The sequence below is a fragment of the Dromiciops gliroides genome, chromosome 2, assembly GCF_019393635.1.
Source record: "Dromiciops gliroides isolate mDroGli1 chromosome 2, mDroGli1.pri, whole genome shotgun sequence".
Classification (NCBI taxonomy): domain Eukaryota; kingdom Metazoa; phylum Chordata; class Mammalia; order Microbiotheria; family Microbiotheriidae; genus Dromiciops; species Dromiciops gliroides.
This window is the reverse complement of record NC_057862.1, coordinates 319214495-319241231: the sequence shown is the minus strand read 5'-3', so window position 1 is coordinate 319241231 and position 26737 is coordinate 319214495. Positions and strand designations below refer to the sequence as shown.

Here is a 26737-nt window from a genome sequence, read left to right as displayed (position 1 = left end):
AAAGTGAGTGACAGTGGGATTTCTGGGAAGTCTATAATAATCTAAACTAAGTGGATTAGTCTGTCATGAATTTAGTGCTTCTAGTGTTAGATTGCTAGCCTTTCTGGATTGTCCAGCTGACTGTCCCAATCATTGTTCTGAGGTAGTTCCAGAAACCTAGATTCATTGTATTACTGGCCTGAGTCAAACCCAATTAATAAGATGAAAGAACCTGTTCCCCCCCCCCCCAATAAACAAGCAAACAAAAATATATACCATATTCCAGAATCAATTAGAGATGACTCTGGATGATTTTATATTTTTTCCTGCCATGCCTTCTCATGGTTTATTTGGGAAACTGAGGGCTGGCGATGTTGAGATCCCCTCGCAGTAGGGGTTACTGACTTTGGATGCGTGATGGCCCTCCTTCGTTGCTGGTGTCTCTTTTGCTGAGCCGGGGTGACAGGATTCCTGCAAAAAGACCTAGTGTTGAAGAGGCCTTGAGCTAGAATTGTTCATAGGCCATGTTCCCTTGCAGTCAGTATCCTGAGGCTAGGGGAGATAGGGCAGAAAGTTCTGATGGGGTTTGTTTGACGGGCTTTGGGGCAGATTCTGAGGAGAAGCTGCTTTAGGGATTGGGGAAGGGGGAGGCCCAGACTCCTACAGGGTCAGTTGGGATGTAAATCTGTGCTATTGGGACAAAGGTGCTTCAGTCTGAGGAATAAGAAGGAATTCTACTGGGTAGGTGGGGACAGTGATTCATCCTCAGGACCTCTCCCACCAAATCTCAGGCAAGGTCTGTACGCCTGAGGGCTGAGACCACAAGGTGGCTTTTGCAAATTGGCTTTGAAGTTGGATCCTCTGTGTATGAGGCCAGAGAGATGGAGAAGCAAGAGACAAAGGGGCCTCAGTGCTGGAGAGGCGGTAGATGGGCCTAGACTCTGAGTCTGCCATCTGTGGGCAGCAGAGTTGGCACTGCCCATGTGGACCAAAATGACACCCTGTTCCTCTGCCCCACAGCACAACCTAAGAATGCCATCTTAGGCCTCCTGGGCAGGTGGGGAGGCAGAAGAGAGCCAACATCCTGGGGTGCCTGCCATTGCTCTTAGTCAGGGGAAGGCCTGGCTGGGATAGCCCTGGGAGATCCTCCCCTACCCCAATGATACTGCCTCACCACGCTCTCCTCTCTTCTGGCAGCCTCAGGAGGGAGGCAGGATTGGGGTGGGGGAAGGACAGAAGCTCTGACCAGGAATGCCCAAGGAGCTATTACCCGTCATTGGAATCTGCAGGATGAGCAAACCTAGCCTTCCCTTCTTTGAATGAGCATCTCTGATGAAACTGTCCCCCAAATAAGAGGGAGTCAGGTTTTGGACAGCCAGCACATGCTGGCTTTTATTTCTTAATAGACAGATCTTCAAGGGGTTATACATGGGGTTTGGTACATCAGGGAGAAACAGACATCCCCCTTCCTATCTCCTTCCCTCCCGTCCCCATCAAAGAGGTGACTTCTTAGGGGCAATTCAGGAAACCTCTCATTTCTACACCCTCTGCTTCTCTAGGCAGAGGGCCTGAGTTCCCTGATTCTTGCCCACCCCAGCCCCCAGATCCTATATAATGGTGACAGAGGCGGGGAAAAGAGGCCCCTCTCCTGTCCACCCCCACCCCTTCCGCCTTGCAGAGGCTTCCAAAGCCATTCACTGCCCCAACATGTGGTGTCCCATCCTGTCCTGTTGTGATAAGTGCGCTCACTCCCCACCCCCGCCCGCCGTGTCCCATCCTGTTACTGTGCGTCCAGAACCTAGTGCAGTCGCTGCTCTGTGTTTGCATCTTGTTTTCGTCTGAAGCGTCTGCCCCACGTGACAGACCTGAGTGAGTAGAGCCAAGTCTCTCAGCCCCCCTGTCTTTTTGGGTTACAGCTGAAGACAGAACAGCTACTGGACTCCAACCCCTGCCAGAGTCCCCACTACGGCACAGAGCCCATCTAGGGCACCATGTCTATGGAAGAGGTGACTGGGGGGGCAGGCAGGCACAGGAGACTAGACTTCCTTCAGTGGAGAATGCTACCCAGCTCCTCACAGAAGAAGGCTGTGGGGGCCCTGGAGGGGGGTTAGAGCCTAACAACCAGGCTCCTGAATGCAGTTTCTAAGCCCTTACTCACCCCTCCAGGATGGTAGCACTCTGTGAGTCATCAGCGAGCTTTGGCATTATGACACTGTGGCTCACTGGGAATCCTATTTAGCTTTCTGAGACATCTCAGTCCCACCTCACCCGGGCACACAGGGACTTTATGCATACCTGGATTTCTGGTTTAGGAGTCAGAGAAAGAGAAAATCATTTGGAGCCGTGCTTTCTCTTCCTCCATCTTCCTACCTTGCTTCCTTTACCTCCCACCCCACTCCCTTCTCCTTCCTCTTCCCATTCCCTTTCCACTTCAGCCTTCAGATTGGGAGATAAAAAAAAGTCCAGATAACTAAGAGAGATGGAATAGTCTAAAGGTCACCACCAAAATTTGAGTGGTCATTGCATGACCTTGGGCAAGTCATTTAACTCTTCCAGGCTCCAGCATCTCTATCTGTAAAATGGAGTTAGCCTCTCTGCTCTTTGAAAATTTGTAAGACGTTAGAAAAATAAGTGTTGGAGATCAAACTTGATTTAGAATTAATGCTAAATGGAAGAGCGCTATGCAGAGGCACTTAACAACTGTTCCCAGATAGCTTGGAGCTGCCTTTGAGACTGGTATCTGAACCAGTTTACCCCAATCTTCTGAGACTTCACTGAGGCCTGTCCTGCTCTTGTTTCTGGAAAGCTAAAAGCCCTGAGAATACTAACGGCTGAGGGTCTTTTCTGATAAACCCCAGGAGGATCAGAGAGCACCGATTCTCAACTCTTAGAGTCTCATTTCCATTTGAAAGCCAATCAGTTGTGGCAGTCTTGGCTTGGCTGCTGGGGGTGACTGGCATCCAGGGCACCATACCCCCTCTTTCACCAAAGCCTGTCATGGTGGGTAGCTCTTGTTCAGGAGGGACTCTGTATTGGGATGTGGAGGATTCGAAGGACGAGGCCTAGGCAGAATTAGAAGAATTGGAATGACAAGGCCCGGCAGAGTTAGGCAGGGCCCCAGATTTGGCTGGTCCTCAGAGCTATGGTAAGTGGGGAAAGTGTCCCTAGGATCACGGGCATGCTGCACCTTGGGCACTACCCTCTTTCTCTGAGTGTCGGATTTCAACGCCTCTGAAGTACTGCTGAGACTGGCCCAGGGGCCATTGCTTCCTTCCTCCCCCACTCTGCTTCTTTTCCCCACTACTCTCTACCGTTTTGCCACTGTGTCTCTTCCTGTCCCATCTCTTCTCCTTGTTTTTCCAGAAAAGAAAGTCCAGTTCCAGTGTTCAGTTAATGGTGAGTGTCTGCCGTCTTCCCAAACGCCGGTAATGCTGGGCCTCAGCGCACTCCCGCCTTGCTCCTAGAGGTTACGCTGGGAATGCGGGGTGGGGAGAGGGGGCCAAGGGCGTGTGTGGTATGTGTGTGTTGTGTGGCAAACATGTATGTATGTTGTTTGTGTGTTTATGTTAATACCTTCAAACCAGTGCTCTGGGACAATACATTTCATAGTACACAACCAATAATGGCCCATTGTGGACAAGAGTTGGCACGGACCTTGTCCAATTCCTCAGGCTATTGCCCAGTCTGATGCTCTTGAATCATTCTCACTGGAGTTCTCCAGCCTGAAGCCTGAAGCTTTGACCCTAAAACCCAACTTTTAAACTTACTCAGTTACTCAGTGATGACTCAGTGGTGGCCAGTATAGACGCATTGGTATGGCAGTGTAGGGACCCCGCCTGGAGTCTTTCGTGGAGTGAGGTGCCCAGTGTGCCTTGGGCAGAGCCAACCTCAGCCCTGGCCTTCCTTGACATCTCTGTAGGCCTGTCAATGTAACCAGCAGGTGCGTTTGGGGCTCAGAAATGCGCTTTGTGTGACTGTGCATCTCTTTCCTGACTGTAGTTCATGTGTTCTCTCCCACTTCTGCACAACTCCCTCTCGCCCTCATCCGAATTCTCCCTCCTTTCTTTTTTTCTGTAAATTTGTACCATTCCCCCCCCCATCCCCACCCCCCAATTGTATAGTCAACATGGTGTCACTGCTCCCTTCCACTACTCCTTCAACTCTCTTCTGGCTAAAGCTCCCTCCCATTTCATAGCAGAGGCTAGAGTTCTCTATGTATCCATTCCCATAAGATACCGCCATGGACAGCCCCTCCACCATAGCCTCCTTCTCCCTTTCTTCCCCTCCTCCTCCTCATTGCTCCCTGAGTTTGAAAGTTAGGTTGGATTTTAGCTGCTCTGTCTGGGCTCCAGGGCCCATTTGGCTCTTGGACTATCAGCCAAGTTCTCTGGTGATCAGGGTTGGGAGAAGCTGTTATGTTTGCCATCAGCTGCACAGGTTCCTTGGTCTCAGTGGTCAGCCTGGGGTTCACTTTTTTCCTGTTGTTTCCCCCCCCCCTATTCTTTGCCCAGGAATCCTCTGAGAGTACCAACACCACCATTGAAGATGAAGACACCAAAGGTAGGAGGGCTGGTTCCATTTTCCCTTATGGGAGACTCCTTTGGTTGAACCTTTTGTAGCCTTGCCAATTTAAGTCTAGTCTGTCCATTTGTGATGGGAATCTGTATGCTGAAGTTACTATCTGCCCTGAGGGATTGTCTAATCAGAGTAGGACAAAAGTATTTGGATTTGAACTCCTTTGCTATTGGGAAAACCCCACAGGACTAGGGTGCTGGATTCCCCAGAGGGGCAAAGCTGCAATAGGCATGGGAAGTCTCTTTAATTTTTAGTCCCAGACTCCAGATCTCATCCAGGCAGAAGCTTTTCTTTGATCATTTAATTACAAGTGATCAGACTAGACTCACTGTGTTCTATTTCTCCATCTCCGATCTTCATTTATCCTTTGATGCCACCATAAGGTGCTTCTTACTTCTGGCATCTTCTCCTTTCCTTTGTCCCTTTGCCACACATACATACAACACACTCACTCACTAGGGGCACGAGGAGAAGAGTGAGGGACAGAAATATTTTGGTGGAATTACAAGTAATGAACGATGCATAAAAATAAATTCACCTGAGTCAGACTGGATGCTTCCAAAGCTTATAGATCTGCTTGCCTCTCTGATCCCTTCTGAATCCCTGCAAGGATTTGGATCCTCCATGAAAGGGGTTGGGTGCTGTATCAGGATAAGCCCCCAGAAATTCAGTCTCCCTCCATTCAAGAATGGCATACTTCTGGATCGAGTAGACTCCCCTCCCAAAGTCTAGCCTCCTAGGTTCATGATTTAAAGTCACCAACCATCCTCTCTTAATTCCCTGACTCCAGGCCTTCTCCATTCTGAAGCCCAAGGACCTTCCCCTCTCTGATCACTTAACCACAGTGAGACTTGGTGTCTCACATATCATCCCTCCCCCTTTATCACCACCCTTGTCCCAAGAGACATGATATTGGTTTTCTTGGGGCCCCAAAACACTCCAAAAGTTTATGTTTTTTTGTAGCTGCCAGTCTGGAAAGCTGAGATGATAACCATTGATTTCCCACTCCTCCTTTAGCCCTAATCTTGGATCTGATACCATTTTGGAAACCCTCAACAATCAAAGATCCAGATCTACAAATGATAACAAATCCTCTTGGTATTTGCATTCCTTCTCCCAGTTACCCTCTGGGTGGGGTAACAGAACGATTGCTAAGTCTTACCAGTTACAGCCAGAGAGAAGTCAGTTCTTAGTGCTCAGTTTGAAACATGAATTTTTAGTTAACGTGACTTCTTTCTAGGAAAATAATTTGGGGAAGTTGGCTGGTTTCATCTCCATCCTGGGCCCAGCATTGATACCACAGCTGGTATTACCCTTCTCAGGAAGCTGCCATGAGGGGCTGGGGCCAACATCAAGGCTGTCAGTGGTGTCTGCCCAAAGCAGAGACAAGGGGTGTGAGAGGGCTTATTGGCCCCAAGGGAAAAGTGGAACCCCCTTTTATAGCTCCCACAGACTTAATAGACAAATCCTGAGGGTGATCAGGCCTCTGGGGAACTCCTTATTATTTGGTAGGAATTGCTGGACTCAGTGTAGACTAGTGAAAATAACACTGGGGGAAAAAGGAAAAAAGAAAGGACCTGGGTTTGAATCCCAGTTCTTGCTACCTCATTGTCTCATTACCAGAGAAGATAATGTATGTAAAGTATTTTGTAAACTTTATGGATTATATAAATGTTAGTCATTATTTACTATTACCTGTGTAACCAAGGGTAAATTACTTAATCCCTCTTGGCTTTAATTTTTTTATTTGTAAGATAAAGTGGTTGAATTAGATCAGTGGTTCTCAGAAGCCCTTTTGGTGAGTCTTTCTGCCTTAGATCTTTACACTATTAAAAAATGTTGTGGATCTCCAAAGAGCTTTTGTTTATATGCATTATATCTATCAATATTTACCATATTGGGAATGAAATCATCTTAGTATTATTAGGAAAATAGCTTTGATCTCACAGAGCCTCTGAAAAGGTCTGGGGAATCCCCAGAGATTCCTGTACTGCACTTTGAGAGCCTTTGAATGAGGTCTCTGATCATGGAATTTAAAGCTGCAAGATACCTTAGAGATGATGCAGTCCAACTTGCTCATATTACAGATGAGGAAACTGAGTCCTGGAGGTAAAGGTAACTTGCCCAAGGTCACCCAGGCAGTAAGCTGCTGAGCGGAGATTTTCACTTGGGTGACCTTTTGCTAACTATACAATTTTAAGCATGTGTCTGTTTCTTAATGTGTGGTATTATAAATGAGGAAGGCCTTCTGATAAATATTTCTCTGATGAGGAGGCAAGCTATGATTCAGTCAGCTGGGATGGGGCTGTGATGATATAGCCATCCAATGGTGTCTTAGAGTTCTGATCCCAGGATTTTGTGTGAAGCCAAAAAGGACACTAGCTTTGAATGAGAAGGGGACCAGGGCCTGGGTTTAGGCATCTCTGGAAGAGAGCTATCCCACTGGCAGGTAGTGGTAGAGCAAAGCAGAGTGGAGAAGAAGCAGGAACCCTAGGGGTCTCTGGCCAGCTTCTTTTCCTCATGGGGCATCTGTATCCTGACAGACTCCTTCCTTACCTCTGCCTCTCCTCTTGGAGGTGGTGAGGGATGAGAGAGCAATATAGTCTCTGGATTATAGATTTAGAGGTGGAAGGGACCTCAGAGAACACCTGGCCCAATTCCCTTATTGTACAGATGAGTAAAATGAGGTTCCAGGAAGTTGAGTGACTTGTTTAAAGTCACAAAGATAGCATCAGAAGCATGATTTGAACCCAAGTCCTCTTTCTCCTGAACCAGTGTTCTCCTTACCATGACACACTGCAGGAAGGAGGGATTCACTTGATCATCAACTCTTCTTTGCCTGTTTCCTTTGGCTGTTTCCATGATATTTTTTTTCTCAGGGCAAAGAACAGACAAGTAAGCTTAAGACAGTGCAGTGTTGTTTGCAAAGAACTGGGGGTACAAATAGAAAAGACAGTTCTGGCTCTCAAGGAGCTCCATGTTCTAATGGGGGAGACAATACATAGGGAAGAAGTCACCTCCAAGTCCAATAGAAAAGGTTTTGTTTTGTTTTGTTTTTTAGTGAGGCAATTGGGGTTAAGTGACTTGCCCAGGGTCACACAGCTTGTAAGTGTGTGTTAAGTATCTGAGGCCGGATTTGAACTCAGGTACTCCTGACTCCAGGGCCGGTGCTCTATCCACTGCGCCACCTAGCTGTCCCTAATAAAAAAGTTTAAAGGTCCTTGGGATATGCTGGAAAAGCATATGTTAATTCTTCTTTGATGTCATTTCCACTGATTAAATGATATTATTTTATATACTTCTATATAAATATATATTTATATAGAAATACTTTATATATTCACACACAAATATTTATATATCTTATGTATAAATATTTTATGTTTATATATTAAGTATAAATATTTTATATATTTATATACAAACATTCATATATTGAATATATAAATATTTTATGTATTTACATACATATTTATATATCAGATATAGAAATATTTCATATATTTATACACAAATATGTATGTATCATATAAACATTTAAGATTTATATTTACTATTTGCATGTAAATATTGTTACACATTTGTATTTTTGTATGTAAATATTCTACATATTTACATCTAAATAAATATTAATATTTTACATATTTATAAGTAAATCTTTTCTAGATTTAGTGGAAAAGTGAAGAGGTTTGAAATTAGAGGTAGCTAGATTTGAATTCCAACTTATTCCCTGTTTGATCTTGGGAAAAATATTGATCTTCTCTGAATTTCAGTTAATCAGTCATATTTTTACAATGTGTGTGTATATATATATATATATGTATACACACATATGTGTATCTATCTATATTGATGTTGTTATTGCTATCGCTATCTAACACATATATTTATAAAATGCCTGCTATGTGCCAAGTTCTGTGTTTAGCAGTGGGGATTCAAAGAAAGATAAAGGGCAGCTAGGTGGCGCAGTAGATAAAGCACTGGCCCTGGATTCAGGAGGACCTGAGTTCAAATCTGACCCCAGACATTTGACACTTACTAGCTGTGTGACCCTGGACAAGTCACTTAACCTTCATTGCCCCACCAAAATAATAATAATCATAATCATAATAATAATAATAATAAGAAGAAGAAGAAGGGGTAAGACTAGATATGCTCTGAAGATTTAGGGACACCTCCCCCCTCCCCACACACACCATTTTACAGATGAGGAGAGTGAAGTGTCTTGGCCAGCGACACAAAAATCTGCTAACGGTAGGAACTAGCTCCTGAACCCAGTTCTCTCTCCTCCAGCACCTTTAGTACTTCCTCCACAGCAGCTTTCTGCTCTATGATTCCCTGGCTCTGCCCCTAATGAGAATATACTGAGCAGGAGCTTAGGCCCCTTCCTGGCTCTTGACTCACTATATGACCTTAAGAAACTTGCTTAACCTCTTAGTGCTTCATGTTTCTGCTCTCTGAAAAGAAGTACTCCCAGGAGGCCAGGGCAATCACCATGCATGTGAAATGTCAGCAACCAAGTGGGGATCTGGCCTGCGGCCTCTGAAGAGCTGCTGGATGGACTCCCAGAAGGATGGGTCTGAGGCAGACATTCATTGGTTTTTTAGTTTCTGAAGAGACATGGGATGTTAGAGAAAGGGTTTAAGGACCTAGGAATATTATGGGGCTCATAGAAGGGCCATGTAGTATAGTAGAGAGAGAGCCGGGTCCAGGAGTCGGGACAACCTAAGCTTGAGTCCCCACTTTGACACATATTGACTATGACGCTGGAAGAATCACTAATTTCCTTTAAAATTCTGCTCGAGTAACATCTACATGAAGCCTTTCCTGATCTCACCAGCTGCTAATGCCCTCTTTCCAATTTGTCTTTAACTTTTGTCAGATGCAAGCACATGGAAGGTAGAGACTTTCATTTTTGTTTTTATAGCCCCAACATCTAACATCTAGTCCAGTGCTTGGCACATGGGAGGTATTATTAAGATAATGCAATGTAGGGCAGCTAGCTGGTGCAGTGGATAGAGTACCAGGCATGGAGTCAGGAAGACCTGAGTTCAGTATGGTATTTTTTTTTGGGGGGGGGTTAAGTTTGAGGGTTAAGTTTGCCCAGGGTCACACAGCTAGTAAGTGTCAAGTGTCTGAGGCTGTATTTGAACTCAGGTCCTCCTGAATCCAGGGCCAGTGCTTTATCTACTTCACCACCTAGCTGCCCCAATTTTTAGCATGTTTTTTTTTTTAAAGACCTGAGTTCAAATACAGCTTCAGACACTTACCAGCTGTGGGACTGTGGGCAAGTCATCTAACAATGTTTGCCTCAGTTTCCTCATCTGTACAATGAACTAGAGAAGGAAATGGCAAACCACTCCAGTATCTTTGCCAAGAAAACCCCAACTCATAAAGAGTTGGACAGGACTGAACAACAACAAATGTAGATTGTAAATTCCTTGAGAGCAGGAGTTGTTTTGCTTTATCTTTGTATCTCCAACACTGAACGCGATATCTAACCCATAGTTAAGTGCTTAATAAATGCTTGATGATTGATCATATGGAGGAATGAGTAGATATTTTTGCTTGGCACTGATGAGTAGAATTAAGATCAGTAGGTGGAAATGGCAGATATCCAGACTGAGGCTCAAAAATAAGAGTCAATTTTTGTTGTCATCATTCAGTTGTTTTCAATCATGTCTGACTCTCTGTGATTCCATTGAGGGTTTTCTTGGCAAAGTGTCTGAGGCTGGATTTGAACTCATGAAGATGAGTCCTCCTGACTCCAGGCCCAACACTCTGTGTACCATAGTGCCATCTAGCGGCACCTAATTAGAGCAGTCCAATGATAATACTTCAAGAAGTAAGTGGGAATGTTTCTGAAGGCCTTCAAGTGGAGGTGAAATGACAGCTTATCTCCATTATTACCATCTGGTGTGGTAGTGGAAAGAACCCCAGATTTTGAATCTTGAGATCAAGGTTCGGGGCTCAGCTTTGTCACAGATTATTTGTGTGATCTCAGGAAAATAATTTCATCTTTTTGAGGTTCAGTTGTTTATTCTGTAAAATTAGGATAATAGTTGCAATAACTATGCTACAGAGTTATGACGAGGCTCATTGGAGTCAGGATGACAATTGATACCACTGGCCATGGGACCCTTGGTAAGTCACTTACCCTCAATGCCTCAGATAAAACTCTCTAAGGTCAAAGGTTACAGAACAATCATTGATCTGCTTTGGTAGAGAGAGAAGCTTCTTCCACTTATGAAATCACAGGTGCTGACCAATATGTCCCTGAAATAATATATTAAAATCCTTTGCAGACTGCAAAGTGCTATATGAATGCCAACCGTTGTTATTATAATTGTATCCTAGAGGGGATTCATTCTTCAGGTAACCAGGTGGTAGTTTGAGGCTAGGTGGTGCAGTGAAGTCAGGCTTGGAGTCAGGAAGATCTGAGTTCAAATCTGGCCTCAGACAATTACTAGCTGGGTGACCCTGCAAATGTAACTTGACCTGTCTGCCTCAGTTTCCTTAACTATTCAGTAGGGATCATAATAGCACTTACCTCCCATGTTTGTTGGGAGGATCAAATGATCTATTTGTACAAGTGTTTAGTACAGTGTCAGGCACACAGTAGGCTTTTTAACAAATCATTCTTCCCTTCCCATTCAGGTTATGATTCTGTGACTCTTCTTAGAGCTGGAATCTTGTTCTTGAACTAGCCACATGGAACATGGCTGAGTCTCAGTTTCTTTATCTGTAAAATATTAAATATTATTTGTCATTTTACATTCATGAGGACTATTCTGTCAATAGGATGAGTTGTAGGAACATGAACTATTATAATCGTAGTCGACAGGGGTTCACGTTTGTGCTACCCATAAGAGGCCGGCCTTAGCCTTATGGAGTGTGTGTCCAGAATCAAGTTACTTGATGGGCTGGGTGGGTGGGGTAGCAAGCACAAAATGGTGGCAGAGCAGCTCTGGCTAGCTCCAGTCCCAGAGTTTCAGGCCCCCATGCGGAAAACCGCTGAGGGTAGGATATTTAAGACCCTGCCTTGAAGGCCAGCTGGCTCCTCGGATTTCATTACGCATACTGGGTTCTCCTTTTCATCACTCAAGACTTCCTAAGGACCCCATCCTCTACTTGTCATTTAGAGTCAGGTTCCATCCTCTGGCTGTGATTTAGCCAAATATCCCACCCTCAGATCGTGCCTTAGAGTAGGGGGTCACTAGCCTCTGACTGACTTATACCCAGCTGGCCCATCCTTAGGTTTTCGCAAGTGGTCGCACTTGCACCAGTGTGATGTAGGAGGGATTCTTGTTCTGTGCTTCTGGGAAGCTTGGGATGGCAGAAAGAGCACAAGACTCACAGTTGGGAGACCTAGGTTGCATTCCTGATTCTAGGCAAGTCAACTCACCTTCTTTGTGAATTGGAGCTGATGATTCTTGGCCTGTTGGGAGCAGAGTGCTATGTGAGAGGTCAGGCAGAGAAGTAGAGAGAGGGTGCTATTTGGAATCAGAAGGCCTGGGTTGGATCCCCTCCTCATCTACTCATTAGCTGTGTAACTTGAGTCAGGGAAGGGAATAAACATTTATGTAGTGCCTACTATGTGTCAGGCACTGCGCTAAGTGTTTTTTGACAAATATTGATTTCATTGGATCCTTATAAGGTAGGTAGTATTATTATCATCCCCATTTTACAGTTGAGGAAACTGAGGCAAACAGAGCGTATTTGACTTGCTCAGGGTCACACAGCTAGCTATGTGTCTGAAACTGGATTTGAACTCAGGTCTTCCTAACTCCAGGCCCAGATCTCTTTTCATTGTGTAACCAGCTGCCTTTAAGCAAGCATTTATATAATGTCTACTATGGCCCAGGAACTGTACTAAACACTTTTTACAAATATAATCTCATTTGATCTTTCACCTTTCAGTCATTTACTTCTCCTGGCCTCAGTCTCCTCATGTAAAGTGAGGGAATTGGTCTAGATCATAGATTATCTATATTTAATATAGATAATATAGATATTAAATCAATTAATAATAATATAAAGTTAATGATTATATTACATATATTAAATATAAATATTTAATATATGCATATATATAGATATGTGGACACACATATGTATGTATATATGTGTGTGTATGTGTCTGTGTATATTTTTAAGTTCATAGACCTAGGTTAAGAAACCCTAAGGTATTTTTCAGCTCTAAGACTATAACTGTATAACTGGGAGCTATTAATAGGAAATGTCCTTTCCCCTTAGTGTTGGTGGGAGTTATATGCACCTGTTACTCTATCCTGGCTTCAGTATCCCTAAGGGACTTTAGGTGAATCTTCATCTTGGGGCAGATGCAAGAGGGGGGGAGCCATGAGCAGAGAATTCTCCTACGACAATAGCAAAGAGACAGGAAGAGGCACAGCTTATTAGCTGATAGGGATGGACAGAAAAAGAAAAGGGGGTGGGAGGGTGGGCTGGGCTGGGGCTGATGAGACGCATGCCTCAGGAAGATCGTCTTGGTAATTGTGTGAAGGTTGCATTGGGAGGGTAGAACCTGGAGGCAGGGGCACCAGCTAGGATACAAGGGGCTATGGGACTGAGAGAGGCATCTCTTTCCTTCCTGTCCATGGCCATGTTTTGCCACTGCCAAGTGGAGGCTCTTAAAAATTTAGTCCAGAGCCAAGTTCTTTGGGCTGACCATTGGGCCACTGGGAACTGGCCCCCAGCTTCGTGGTTTCCGGGGACCATTGCTAAGGCTTCCTCTTGGTCAGGCTACAAACGCCCTTTGTGTTTTGTGTTTCTTTGTATTTTCTCTTTGCCCTACAGTGAGAAAGCAAGAGATCATTAAGGTGACTGAGCAGCTGATCGAAGCAATAAGCAATGGGGATTTTGAGTCCTACACGTGAGTTTGATGGCCACTTCTGCCAATCTGGGGTAAGGGAGGAGGGAAGTGGCTGAATGATGATGTGGAAATGATTTAATCCCAGCATTGTGTCATGCATGGAAAGCCAGCCTCAGAGCCAGGAAGACCTGGGTTCAAATTCAACCGCTGAATCATACTGGCTGTATGACCCTGGGCAAACAATTTAAAGTTTTTTGTGCTCTCCGTGACTCTCTAAGACCACCAGTTGCAAGGAAGTTATCAATGTGCTCTAGTAGAGGGGCTTTCCTCACCTGGGAGCTCCCTCTAACCAACAAAAGAATAGGGCCATTCCCTATCCTATCCTTATGCACCACACTTTGATTTGCACAGGTCTGCTGAGGCCATGGATCATTGCAAACTCTTCTTTTGCATTTAGATTAAACTCATTTGAAGTTTTTTTCTCTTGCTTATAATTTTCCTCTCTGCAGCTTGATTTCTGTTTCTCTTCTGCCTTCCCTCCCATGCTAACTCTCATTCCCTGTAGACTCTTCCTTTATACTGCCAAATGGTCCTTTACTTCCCTAAGGAAATGATGTTTTTATTTCTCCCTTGAATTCCCTGGGCTCTCTGGGGTTATGTGTGTGTGTGTGTGTGTGTGTGTGTGTGTGTATGTGTTTAGGGTAGAGGAGCTGCAGCTGGATGTTCCCTGGAGGGAATGCTAGTGTTTCTCCTCCATGCTGCTGTCTGTGGTGAGAATGTTGTGCATCAGTAGTTCTCAAACTTATTGGTCTCAGGACCCCTTTGCACTCTTAAAACTTATGGAGGACTCCAGAGAGCTTTCATTTATGCGTGTTATATCTATTAACGTTTGCCATAGTAGACATTAAAATATTATTTAATTAATAAATTTGATTTAATTACAATAAGAGCAATTTTAAAATATTTTATTTTTAAAACATATAAAACATTTGCTTTATATGTTAATGACAATGACAATAATAAACCAATTACATGTAAATGTAAATCACATTTCTATGAAAAGTAGCCATATTTTTCAAAACACAAAAAAATGAGTGAGAAGAATGGCATTGTTTGCATATATTTTTTATTTTTCTAATTACATATTTTTGAATTCCAAATTCTCTCCCTTACCCCTTTCCCAGCCCTTTCTTTGAGAAGGCAAGTGATTTGATATAGGTTATACATGTAAAACATGTATAAACAGTCATGTAAAACATTCCTATATGTCATATTGCAAAATAAAACAGACAAGAAAAAAAGACAAGAAAAAAAAAGTTTAAAAAATATGTTTCCATCAGCATTCAGACTTCATCAATTCTCTGGAGATGGATAGCGTTTTTTCATCATGTCTCCAGAATTGTCTTGGATCATTGTATTGCTGAGAAGAGCTAAGTTATTCATAGCTGATCATTACACACTATATTACTGTTACTGTGTAAAATGTTTTCTTCGTTCTGCTCACTTCACTTTGCATCAGTTCATTTAGTTCTTCACAGATCTGTTTTACATATTTTTGCAAATTTCTTTAATGTTTGGCTTAATGGAAAAGAAGCTAGTATCTTGTATCTGTTTCTGCATTCAATCTGTTGCAATATGTTGTTTTGCTTGAAGTGTGTGAAGAATATCCAGCCTCATATAGATAGTTAGCTGGAAAAGGAAGAAGTATTTTAGTAGGCAAATAACATTATTTTTGTTATTTTTATTATGAAATTATTATTATGTATTATTATGAAAATAATTTTGACTTTGCAGGACCCCAGGGGTCCACAGACCACCCTTTGAGAACCACTATTGTAGAATGATCTTCACTTTTTAATGGACTCCCTGCTAATTCCACATTATTCTAACTTATCCTCTGGGTTGGGATCTCACATTCAATTCAATAAACACTTTATTAAGTGTCTACTTACTATGCGCAAGGCTCTGTGCTTGGCACTGGGGTACAAAGATGAAATGACAAGCCATCAGAGCTTGCAAATCACTGGAGATGGAAGGAGGCATGGAAATAACAGATATCCATGTGTGTGTATGTATATGGAATGCAAAACAGAATGTAAAAAGGGCAAAAGAGACATCTAGATATGCTAGATAAGATTAGAAATCCACTTTGAGTTGGAAGAAGCAAAAAAATGCTTCATGGAAGAGTTAGCACTTGAGCTGGGGCTTGGAAGGAGGAAAGGATGATTTGCAACAAGAAGAGATAAGGAAGAGGTAGGGGTCCTTTGCAGATACAGGGATGGCCTGTTTAAATGCAAGAGGAGCCTGGGCATCAGTAAACAGTTTGGTTTGTTTGGAATTGAGATGATGTGAAGGCATGTAGTGTGAAGTAAATTTGGAAAGGTGCATAAGCCAGATGGAAGGCTTTCAGTGCTAAACTAAGGAGTTTGTAATCTCCCCTGAAGGCTGTGGGGAGCCCTAAAGGCTTTTGACCAGGGGAGTGACCTGGTTAGAATTATCCCAGGGAGATTTATTTGGCAGCTATGTCAAGGATGGATTGTAGATTACAGGGACTGGAGGCAGAGACCAATCAGGCTATTCCAACAGGCCAGGGGGAAGAAACAAAGGCTTTAACTAACATGGTGGTTATGTGAATGGAGAAGATTATGTGGGGATAGAATCTTTAGTATTTGGCAGCTGCTTCCATAAAGGGAATAAGGGAGAAGGCAAAGATAACTCTTTTAAGTCAAAATCTTGCAGGATCCCTATAAGAAAAGGGAAACGTACCCTTGGCTTCAAGGAGAGAGGAGTACTCTGCTTTTGCCATTATTCTGCTGCAAGGGGTTGGCTGACAGCCCCTGGGAGTTGGGACACTTCCTGTTTTATCCAACAAGCAGTTATTTGGGACACATATTAGGGCTGGATGAGGAGATCGATATTTCTGAATGGGCTTCCCTATGCTCAAGCCCAGAGTTCACTGGAGAGGAACTGGACTTTGGAACCCATAGCCCTAGGGTTGAGAGAGTGCCTAGGGTAGTGGCTCTGTGGCATCCCCTAATAGGGGAAGGGACAAAATAAGGAAGTCCCAGTTTATGTGCTGACTGTGGAGAAGGGTCAGGTTAGGAGTGAGCAGAGACACTTCTTGTTTCCATAGAACACAGGGTCTTTGAAACCCTAAGCGTGTCTGTGCAGGTGTGGGCATGTCAGTGTATCAGCATTTACTTGGATCTCTGCATATCTCAGAGTGTATAATGTGAACCCCCGAAGTGAAGGCACAAGGGGCCAAAGTGTCCTGCCTACCCTGAGATTCTGCCAGTATTTAGGTCCGGAGGGAAGTGAAGGGAGAGAGGAAGACCACTCCTGTGGGGCTCATGGCTTGTTTGGGAGTCTTGCGTCCTCTGGGTCTCCATTTAGATTCATAGGATGATAAAATTTAAAAAAAATTACCAGAATTCTAGAGGACTGTAGAACACAGAGTATGGAATGTCAGAGCTAGAAGGAGCTTAGAACGCAGAACATGGAATGTCAGAGTTTGAAAGGATCTTAAAAAAGAAAATATCAGGAATAGATGAAAAGGCCCCAAAGGGATTATATTATCTAGTTTAAAAAACAACAAAAACAAACAAACAAACCCGCTGCCCCAGGATCCCCATTCAATAGATGAAGAAATTGAGGTCCAGGGAGGTCCCTGTTTGCTCTTGCTTTCCCCAGGAAGATGTGTGACCCTGGAATGACAGCCTTTGAACCGGAGGCTCTGGGAAACCTGGTTGAAGGCCTGGACTTCCATCGATTCTACTTTGAAAACCGTGAGCAATTCCTTCCCTCCGTGGTGCCTGTTGTCTCCTCTCGTTGCTTGTCCTGCCCGCTGGCAGCGTGTCTCAGCCTCCTGGGAATAGCAGTGTGACAGACAGGGCCCCTGGGCAACTCAAGACCCCGAGAAGCCTGCAGGAAGTCCCATGCGGAACATGGGTTGGTACCATCTCAGATCCCTCTCCTAACACTGGCCAGGCAAACTGCAAACCCCACCCTCCCCTTTAAAGCTAGAGGCAGGGACCTCGGGGCTTCCAGGAGGGACAGGGGGCAGGCAGCCTTCCCCCCAGGGGCCCTAAGAAAAGGGTTGCCATCACAGGGGCACGCAGGCTTTGTCCAGCGTGGTCCTGAGCTCCCAGGCAGGCCGGCTGCCCATTTGGGTCGGGGGTTTGGAAGTGTTAACTGGGCAAGAGCGGAAGGAGGAGCTCACACTGCTGTACCCCGCCCCCGTCTGTGTGCCATGCAGCTGGGTCTCTGTTCCTCATGTCTGTTAGTCCTGTGCATTCCCCCAGCAGGGGTGGCATGATACCTGGGGGCTGATCTGGGGCTTTCTGCAGGACTGTTTTTGCCTTTGCCTGTTTTCCCTGTTACTGGCTCTAAAAACTCCCCCGGCTATGTCATCCTAAGGGGCCCTCATGGAGTCTTAGAGTTGGAAGGAACCTTAGTGCATCAGGAAGCCTAAGATCATTTTTACAGATGAGAACATTGGTGCTCGTAGAGGTGAAGGGACTTTCCCAAGGACACCCAGTGAGATAGCAGGAGAATCAAGACTAATAATCATAGCTCACATTCTCATAGTGCTATGAGAGTCCTAAGTGTTTTCTTAGATAATCTAAGCTTCAGGGGCAGCTAGATGGCACAGTGGATAAAGCACCAGCCCTGGATTCAGGAGGACCTGAGTTCAAATTCAGCCTCGGACACTTGACATTTACTAGCTGTGTGACCCTGGGCAAGTCACTTAACCCTCATTGTCCTGGGAGAGGGGGGGAGAAAAGAAAAACTAAGTTCCTTTAGGACAGAGACAGTTTCATATTTGGTTTTGTATTCCCACTCACTCAATCAATAAACATTTATTAAGTGCTTACTGTATGGCAGGAATTATGCTAAATACTGAGCTAGCAAATAATAGGTGCTTAATAAATGCTTGTTAATTGCTTGATTTCCTCACAACCAACCCTGTGAGAAAGGTGGGATATTATTTTTTCTTTTCTTTTCTTTTCTTTTTAAGGTGGGATATCATTACCCACATTTTATAGAAAAAGAAATCTATTTAGAGATGTGACTTACTCAAGCTCCTCCAGCCAGTGAGAGGCAGTCAGGATTAGAACCCATATCTCCTGGTTCCTGAGTTAATGATCTATTACCCTTGCGGGCAGCTAGGTGGTGCAGTGGATAAAGCACCGGCCCTGGATTCAGGAGTACCTGAGTTTAAATCCGGCCTCAGACACTTGACACTTACTAGCTGTGTGACCCTGGGCAAGTCACTTAACCCCTATTGCCCTGCAAAAAAAAAAAAAAAAAAAAAAAAAGATCTATTACCCTCCCTCAGTGCCCATCCCCGCCCCTTACAATGTCTCCTCTTCAGAAGAGGAAAATGAGTCGAGTCCTTCACTCATCATGGCCCCTAGATCACAGTATAGCTAACTGATCAGATGTTCTATTTGGGTTGGAGTTTGGGGCTTCCTCCCAGATTCCTTGCTTGGAAGGCAAAGAAGGCTTCAGCTACTCTTCCTGACTTTGCCATCAGATGGATCGTTTTTGCCATGTGAAAAAGTAAGAGAGATAAAATGAAAATCAACACTCTTATCTAACAGCAAAATGTTTTGCAGTTCTCCTAATACATACTGGCCATGGTGGAAAGCCAAAGAGATACCTTGGGACTTGGTTTCTGGCACCATTAATTTTCTTGGCCCCATGTTTCTATGCTAATTTATCTGAGCACTCCCTTCTAACCCTGTCCTGCCCTGGAAGGGGGACCCCAGGAACCCAGAGGTTCTTAAGGCCAAAGTGTTAGAATAGGCAGATCACTGAGCTGGGAGTCAGGAGTTCTTGCTCAGGGGTCTAGCTTCTGCAACACACTCACCATGGGACTGGAGCAAGTAATTCTCCCTCTGCGAGCTTCAGTTCCCTTCTCAGTAAAATGGGAACTATTTGTACTATCACCCTAATGGGATTGTCAACAAATTACTTTGCAAACCTTAAAATGCAATGGAAATGGGGGCAGCTAGATGGCACAGTGGATAGAGCACCGGCCCTGGAGTCAGGAGTACCTGAGTTCAAATCCGGCCTCAGACACTTAACACTTACTAGCTGTGTGACCCTAGGCAAGTCACTTAACCCCAATTGCCTCACTAAAAAAAAAAAAAAATGCAATGGAAATGGGAGCTATTGTCATCATCTGAAAAGCATTAGGGGTTGACCTGGATGCTCTCCAAGGACCCTTATAGTTCTGTGTGGCTCTCTGTCAAGGATTCTGTAGAGCAGATTCCTGCACGGGATGAAAGGTTGAATATGATGACCCTTAAAGTTCCTTCCAACTGTGAGATGCTCTGGTTTTAAGCTGTGGGGATCTATGTGGACATTGCCATCTGAACTAGTCTGATGCTGAAGCAGGGATGCTGGGCTCCTTGCCTCATCTGTTGCAGATACCTTTTTCTTCAATACTAGGAAGTATTTTTCTGCAATAGTAATTCCTCCTAATTTTTCCCCCTCTTACCCTCATAGAGAGCATTCTGGGGAGAGAGCGGTCTCATTTTCTTGAAACTTCTCCAATAAAGGGATTAGTCCCCTAGGAAACTTACCTCAGGTCCCAGACGTCCATGGGGCAAGAAAGGCCTGGTGGTTGAGTTTCCACCTCTGGATTGATGTAGATGATAGGTACCTTCAGTTAAGGGGGTCTTTGGGGAGCTGGTGAAGGAAAGAGAATGATGAGCAAATGTCAAGGTCTGATGTACAGCTGATGTACAATCCCATGGTTCCATTCCACTTTTACTCCTTGTCTCTGTCCCTCTTCACCCTTCCCCACTCCCTACTCCCTGATCTCCAGTGTGGTCCAGGAACAGCAAGCCTGTCCATACCACCATCCTGAACCCCCACATCCACCTGATGGGTGATGAGTCAGCCTGCATTGCCTACATCCGCATCACACAATATGTGGATGCCGGTGGTATCCCTCGCACTGCCCAGTCTGAGGAGACTCGCATCTGGCACCGCCGGGATGGCAAATGGCAGATCGTCCACTTCCACAGATCTGGAGCACCTTCAGTCCTACCACAGTGAGATCCTTTCTCTTTTTCCTTTTTCCTCTTCCTATCAGGCTGCCCCTGAAATTGAGACTTCCCAGGGGTGGAGTTTGGAGGGTAACGGTGGTCTGATTGGATGTTGGAGCAAGAATCTAAGTTGTTATCCCCCAGGTAGGCAATCTTCTGTTAATAACAGAACCACTTACCCTGGACCCAATCATTCTAATTAGGTTAGGATGCAGCAGTGTCGAAATAGTGTATAATTCTTTAAATTATTTTTAATTGGAAATAATCACATTTGTAGTCACAGTAATGGCTGACATTTCTCCAGCTCTTAACAGTTTATAAAGCATTTTACAGACACTATTCCATCCGATTGTTGAAGCAACCCTTCGAGGAAGAAAGTGCAAGAAGAAAGTGCATTGTGTGTTGGTGTGTGTGTGTGAGTGTATATATAAAACTGTTAAAGCTAGAAGGAAACTGGAGGATACCTTAGAATAAAGTGTGGGAACCGTTGGGAACCCTAGACTGTAAAACATCAGAGACAGAAGGGGTCTTAGACATAGAATCATAGGATTTAAGACACAAGGAACTTTTAAGACAGAGGGGATTATTAATCTAATCCCCTACTTTTACAAATAAGGAAACTGAGGCCCCAAGAGGTCAAGTGATTTGTCCAAAGTCACATAGGTAGTAATTGTCAGAGAAGGGTCCTCTATATTCCTTTCATTGCACTAGACTCTTTCCAGACCATAGGACATAGAATGTCAGAACTGGAAGGGACATTAAAGAGGTTAGATATTCTGTTCTCATTTTATAAAGGCAGGAACCAGAGAGGGTAAGGGATTTACCCAAGGTCATACAACTTAATAAGTGGGAGAGCCAGGTGAATACACATCCTTGTTAGGGAGTCTGTTTTAGAGCCTAACCCCCATAGGGTTTTAGGATTTTCATAGCTATCTAGAATTTGAGAACATTTATAAAAGCTGTGTTCCACCCTTCCTTACTCCTTCATACTCCCAAACTCAGCTAAAAAAGAAAAGGCATTTGCCTTATCTTTTATGAATCCTGTTGGTTTAGCCCAAATAATTACATGGTTGACATTAAAAATACATGTTTAATTGTTCTACATTTCAAACATGTTTTCTATAGTAGAACTATTCTGATTGTTGTCTTCTTTTTCCCTCCAAAAAATGTTCAGAGGTCACACTTCTATGTCTTTTCAGTACACTCCCCTTCCCACCCCCATCTTCACCCTCATCTCCACCCTTCTCTCCTCCCAAGTCACCTAATAATAATGGTTCACATTGATATAATGCCTTGATGCTGGCAAAGTGCTCTGCCTAGGCACACCATGATGAAAGCATTCATTTTTACAGTCCTTTAAGGTTTACAAATGTAAACCTGTTGCTTTACAACAAATCGGTGAGGTAGGTAATGTGGTCATTATCTCCATTTAACAGATGAGGAAACTGAGGCCCCCAGAGGTGATGTGACTTCCCCAAAGTCACAGAGCTTCTAAGTAGTGTAGCTGGATTTAAGAAAACAAACTTATTTGTATCACTTTGCAAAAGGGTTCGCCGAATTCCTTTAAATAGCAACATCTCCTGCCTGGTACATTCAAAAGAACATTCAGTAAGTGCATACTACTTACAGACCCTTGTTATACTTGCTGAGAGGTATGAAGATTCTGCCCTTATGTAGCTCACAGGCTAGCAGATGACCATAACAGAGGCAGAGAGTTCAATAAAACATACTCTATAGAGATTTCATTAGAGAGGTGCAAAGTGTTTGCTACATGAGTGAAGTCTGAAAGGCAAGGTCATCATTAACAACTATAATTTTAGGGAAATCGTCATGGAAGGGATAGCATTTGATCTGGACTTTGTAATATTGGTAAGGAATGTAGCAAGTTGAGAGGGGGCGGCATTCTAGGCTTAGAGTTGGAAAAGTATCTGGGAGATATATATATGTATATATATACATACATACACACACACACACACATATATATATAAAGAGGTGGCAAGTTGTTCATTTCAGACAGAGTGGTATACACACACACACACACATATATATATATATATATATATATATGAGGTGGCAAGTTGTTCATTTCAGACAGAGTGATATACACACACACACACACACACACACACACACACATATGAGGTGGCAAGTTGTTCATTTCAGACAGAGTGGACCGTACATGCAGGGAAGTAGAATGAGACAGGATGTCACCAGGCTGTGAATACTTGCAGGTGGAAGTGTCCTGTGACCATTGAAGATGTAGGTATAGAATCGGGAGGCAGGTCAGGAACAGTTAGAGAGACTTTGGAGCCATTGCATGAAGATGACAGGTGAAGTTGTGGGAATGAATGAGATTCTTGAGGGAGGCTGCACAGGAGGGTCAAGGATAGAACCTTGGGGGTTACTACATTAAAGGGCTGGGAAGAGGAAGCCAAGGAGCCATATATGAGAAAGAAAACTGGTCAAATGTTGACTGTGGTCCTTCCTTCCTTCCTTCCTTCCTTCCTTCCTTCCTTCCTTCCTTCCTTCCTTCCTTCCTTCCTTCCTTCCTTCCTTCCTTCCTTCCTTCCTTCCTTCCTTCCTCCCTCCCTCCCTTCCTTCCTCTCTCCCTCCTTCCTTCCTTTCTTTTCTCCCTTCCTTCCTTCCTCTCCCTTCCTTTCTTTTCTTCCTCCTTCCTTCCTCCCTCCCTCCCCCTCCCTCCATCCCTTCCTTCTTTCCTTCCTTTCTTCTTTCTTTTTTGGCAACATGGTTTAGTGGCTGGAATACTGGAATTTGAGTCGAAAAGACATGAGAATACAAGTACAAAGAATGAAACAATCTCTATTGACAAGAAACTTATATTCTCTTAGGGAAGGAAAAGGAGGGAACAAGCATTAATTATGTGCTTATTATATAGGTCAGGCACTATTCTGAGTGCTTTAGGGAAGGGAATAGCATTTATTTAGATACTAAGATATGCCTAGCACTGTATTAAATGTTTTTTTTTTTACAAATATTATCTCATTTGATACTCACAAGAACCTGCAAAGGTAGCTTCTGTTATTATCCCCATTTTGCAGTTAAGGAAACCATGGCAAACATAAGTTAAGTGACTTGCCCAGGGTCACACAATGAGTTAGTGTCTGAAGCCAGATTTGGACTCAGGTCTTTCTGACTCCAGGCTCAGTGCTCCACCCACTGTGTCACCTAGTTATTAAAACTCAAAACTGCACTGAGGCCTTGGAACATGCTAAATAAGCATTGTCAACCAGACAGAACCAGCCTCTAACCTCTGAATGACTGGAGCCAAACAGAGGAGGCCAGAGACAGGTGAGTCAGGAATTAAAGAGAAGTTTTATTTTCAGAGTGAGGAAAAAGGCTTGCAAGCAAGGAGAAGCTATACACACATGTGCCAGGGCCCCGCCCCTAGTGGGGAGACCCAAGGCAGAGTGGGGATATCTTGATACTTATATTAGTGGCTGCCCAGTGAGTTGTTGCCCTGACAATGAGGGAGCAGCAAGCATGTGACAAGTTTGAGTCATTGCAGGACTTTCCGAGTTTGTCCAGTACTTGTCCAGCTCAGAGAACACCTGGTAATTTATGTGATTTTGCCAGAGGGTGAGATTATCCAGAGGGTGATAGCAAAGGATTGTTGTCCTGCCAAGCTCAGGGCACAGCTTGTTTACTGAGCTTTAGCTCTGGAAAACGGAGTGTGGGGAGGGGGGTCTCCTAATATTTTGTCAGTATAAAAAGAATAAATATAAAGAGAATAAACACAAGTTGGTTGGGAAGGAAAGACACTCGCATTTGGGAAGATCAGGGAAGTCTCCCTGGAGTAGAAAGTGGTTCTTGAGCTGGGAACTGAAAGAAGAGAAGGATGGTGTGTGTGTGTGTGTGTGTGTGTGTGTGTGTGTGTGTGTGTGTGTGTGTGTGTGTGAAGAACGGAGGCCAGTACGGTTGAACAATGAGGCTGGGAAGATAGGGTGAGGCCAGCTTGGAAAGGGCTTTTTAGCTATATAGAGTTTATAATTTATCCTAGAAATAGTAAGGAGTCACTTGAGTGTATCAAGTAGCTTGATCAGAACTGTGCTTAAGGAAACTCACTTTGGCGACTGTGGAGAGGAAAGACTGGAGTGGGGATGGACTTAGGGTAGAGGGGTGGAGGCCAGTTAGGCAGATGTTGCAATGAGTAAGGAGAGGGGTTTCTGTTTAGTGGATTAGTCACGTCCTGTCTGACTTTTTGTGACCCCAGTTGGAATTTTCTTGGCAATGATACCGAAGTGGTTTGCCATCTCCTTCTCCAGCTCATTTGACAGATGAGGAAACTGAGGCACAGAGGGTTAAGTGACTTGCTCAACATTAAACAGCTAGTAAATTTCTTAGACTGGATTTGAACTCAGGTTTTCCTGATTCCAGGGCCAACACTCTATCCACTGAGCCATGGGAGTTGGTGGGGGTGGTGGGAGCTGAACTAAAGTAGTGACTATGTGGGCAAATGTAAGGGTTAAATGTAAAAGTGGAATGGCAAGATTTAGCAACTAGTTGCATTATGTGAGGTTAGTGAGGGTGAGTCAATGATGATTCCTAGGTTATAAACCAGAAAGCCAGGAAGAATAGCCTTTGACAGAAATAGGGACGTTTGAATTGTGTGACTCTGGGCAAATAATGCATTGTCTACCTACTGCTCTGTGCCTCAGTTTCCACATCTGCAAAATGGGGGGTGGGTTAGACTTGCTGGACTCTAAGGTCTCTGCTAGTTCTATATCTGTAGTCCTATGACCTATGATGCTAAGTCTATATTACCTATGATTTTTACCTTGGGTATCTTCTCCTTTCTCTTTTAATCCCTTGACTTCTGTTTTTCAGTTGAAGTTCTGATTGGGTTGTGCACTCCCTGGGGGTACCACGGAGATCCACCCTTCTTCATCTGTGGCATGTGGCTGCTGGTTCTACCATGTGCTGGAATTCCCACCACCACCATCATCATCACCACCACCAAGCTCCTCACAGAAGCCAAGAAAACCTACCAACCAATTCAAGCCATCATGCACCAGAGAGCAAGCGGCCACAGTTTTTTATTTACTTTTCTTTTTCTTTTTTCCTCTCTCCCTGTTTTGCTTTTCATTTAATTTTTTTAAATTATGTGCTTGAACAAGGCCCAGGGGCCCAGACTGTCATTGCTCTGCCTGGGTCAGCTGCTCCCAAGTCTTGAGATAATGTGGAAGGAAGGGACCCCTTCTCTTACCCTCCCACCCTGTGCCCCAGGCTTGGGAGCTAACAATTTCCCCAGTGCTCAATCTTCTCTGTCAGTTGTGTTGCCTACTGAACCCAATCCCCCATTGCCACAGCCTTGTAGAGATGGGTAGATGGGGAATTCAGCCTGTTTCATGGTGATGCCAGGCCTTGGTAGCTAGCTAGCTAGCATGGTGAGCAGGTCCCTGTTTGCCAGCCCTTCTGATGTCTCAGGCCTGCCTTCTCTGTTCCTGCCTCTCTTTTGAGGCACTTTTGGGAGAAGGGCAGCTGACTCAATCAATGGAGAAGGTCAATTATGGCAAAGAAGGGAAACCAGGGAATCTGGCTACATGCATGATCTAGCCTGATTCTTTGCATTGGGCTTTCAAATACAGGAACTGCCTTTATCCCTCCCTTCTGTGTTCTTTCCTTTCCCTTGGTGAATTACTTTTCCCTCTCTCCTACTGTTCTCTCATTCTCTCTCCCCCCTTTTTTTTTCTTCTGTGAAAATTGAAACTTATTTTATTTATTCGTTTATTTTATTTTGGGAAAAACAAGCAGTGTTAAGAACACTGGTGCTAGATCAGGGTACTTGTCTTTTTTTTTTTTTTTGATTTGGTGGGGCCGTTTGCTTCAAATATGGATTTCATTGAACCCATTCTTCCAGCATAGATTGAGAGTTTCTGCTTTAGTAACACTTGAGAGAGGAAAGCTGATCATCTTTTGGGGGGGGAAAAAAAGAAAAACTAAAAGCAACCTTTAGGAATCTCTTCTACTTTGACCGCATGCCTTTTGATATCCAAACCTCTGTGTATTTGGTGAATTGATTTCATGTATTTGCTGAAATGGGTCTTTATGTAATAGCTAAACATCACAGATTACTTTGGGGAAGGGTGGGTTAGGGTAGGGTAGCTGTTTCTTTCACTTCTCTCTCTTTCTCTCTTTTCCCCTTAACTTCTGAAGCTATAAATGTGTGACAATTGGGTGTCTGCCATAGGTGAGCTCTACCTCTTATCTTTGGGGGAGTCTCTCCTCTCTGCCCTCTCCTGTGCATCAGCCCCCCGGCTTCCCTTCTGTT

General features: G+C 44.1%; 1 protein-coding gene across 1 annotated transcript in view; it reads left to right on the top strand.

Moving 5' to 3' along the window:
• Positions 1–26391, top strand: part of CAMK2A (calcium/calmodulin dependent protein kinase II alpha) — an 87994-nt gene extending 61603 nt beyond the window's left edge. The window contains 6 exon segments of the mRNA XM_043982793.1: positions 3343–3375; positions 4491–4539; positions 13372–13447; positions 17078–17172; positions 20223–20451; positions 25294–26391. Of these exon segments, the coding sequence (XP_043838728.1) occupies positions 3343–3375; positions 4491–4539; positions 13372–13447; positions 17078–17172; positions 20223–20451; positions 25294–25297 (486 nt within the window). The 3' untranslated portion in view covers positions 25298–26391.
• The last annotated feature ends 346 nt before the right edge of the window (positions 26392–26737 follow it).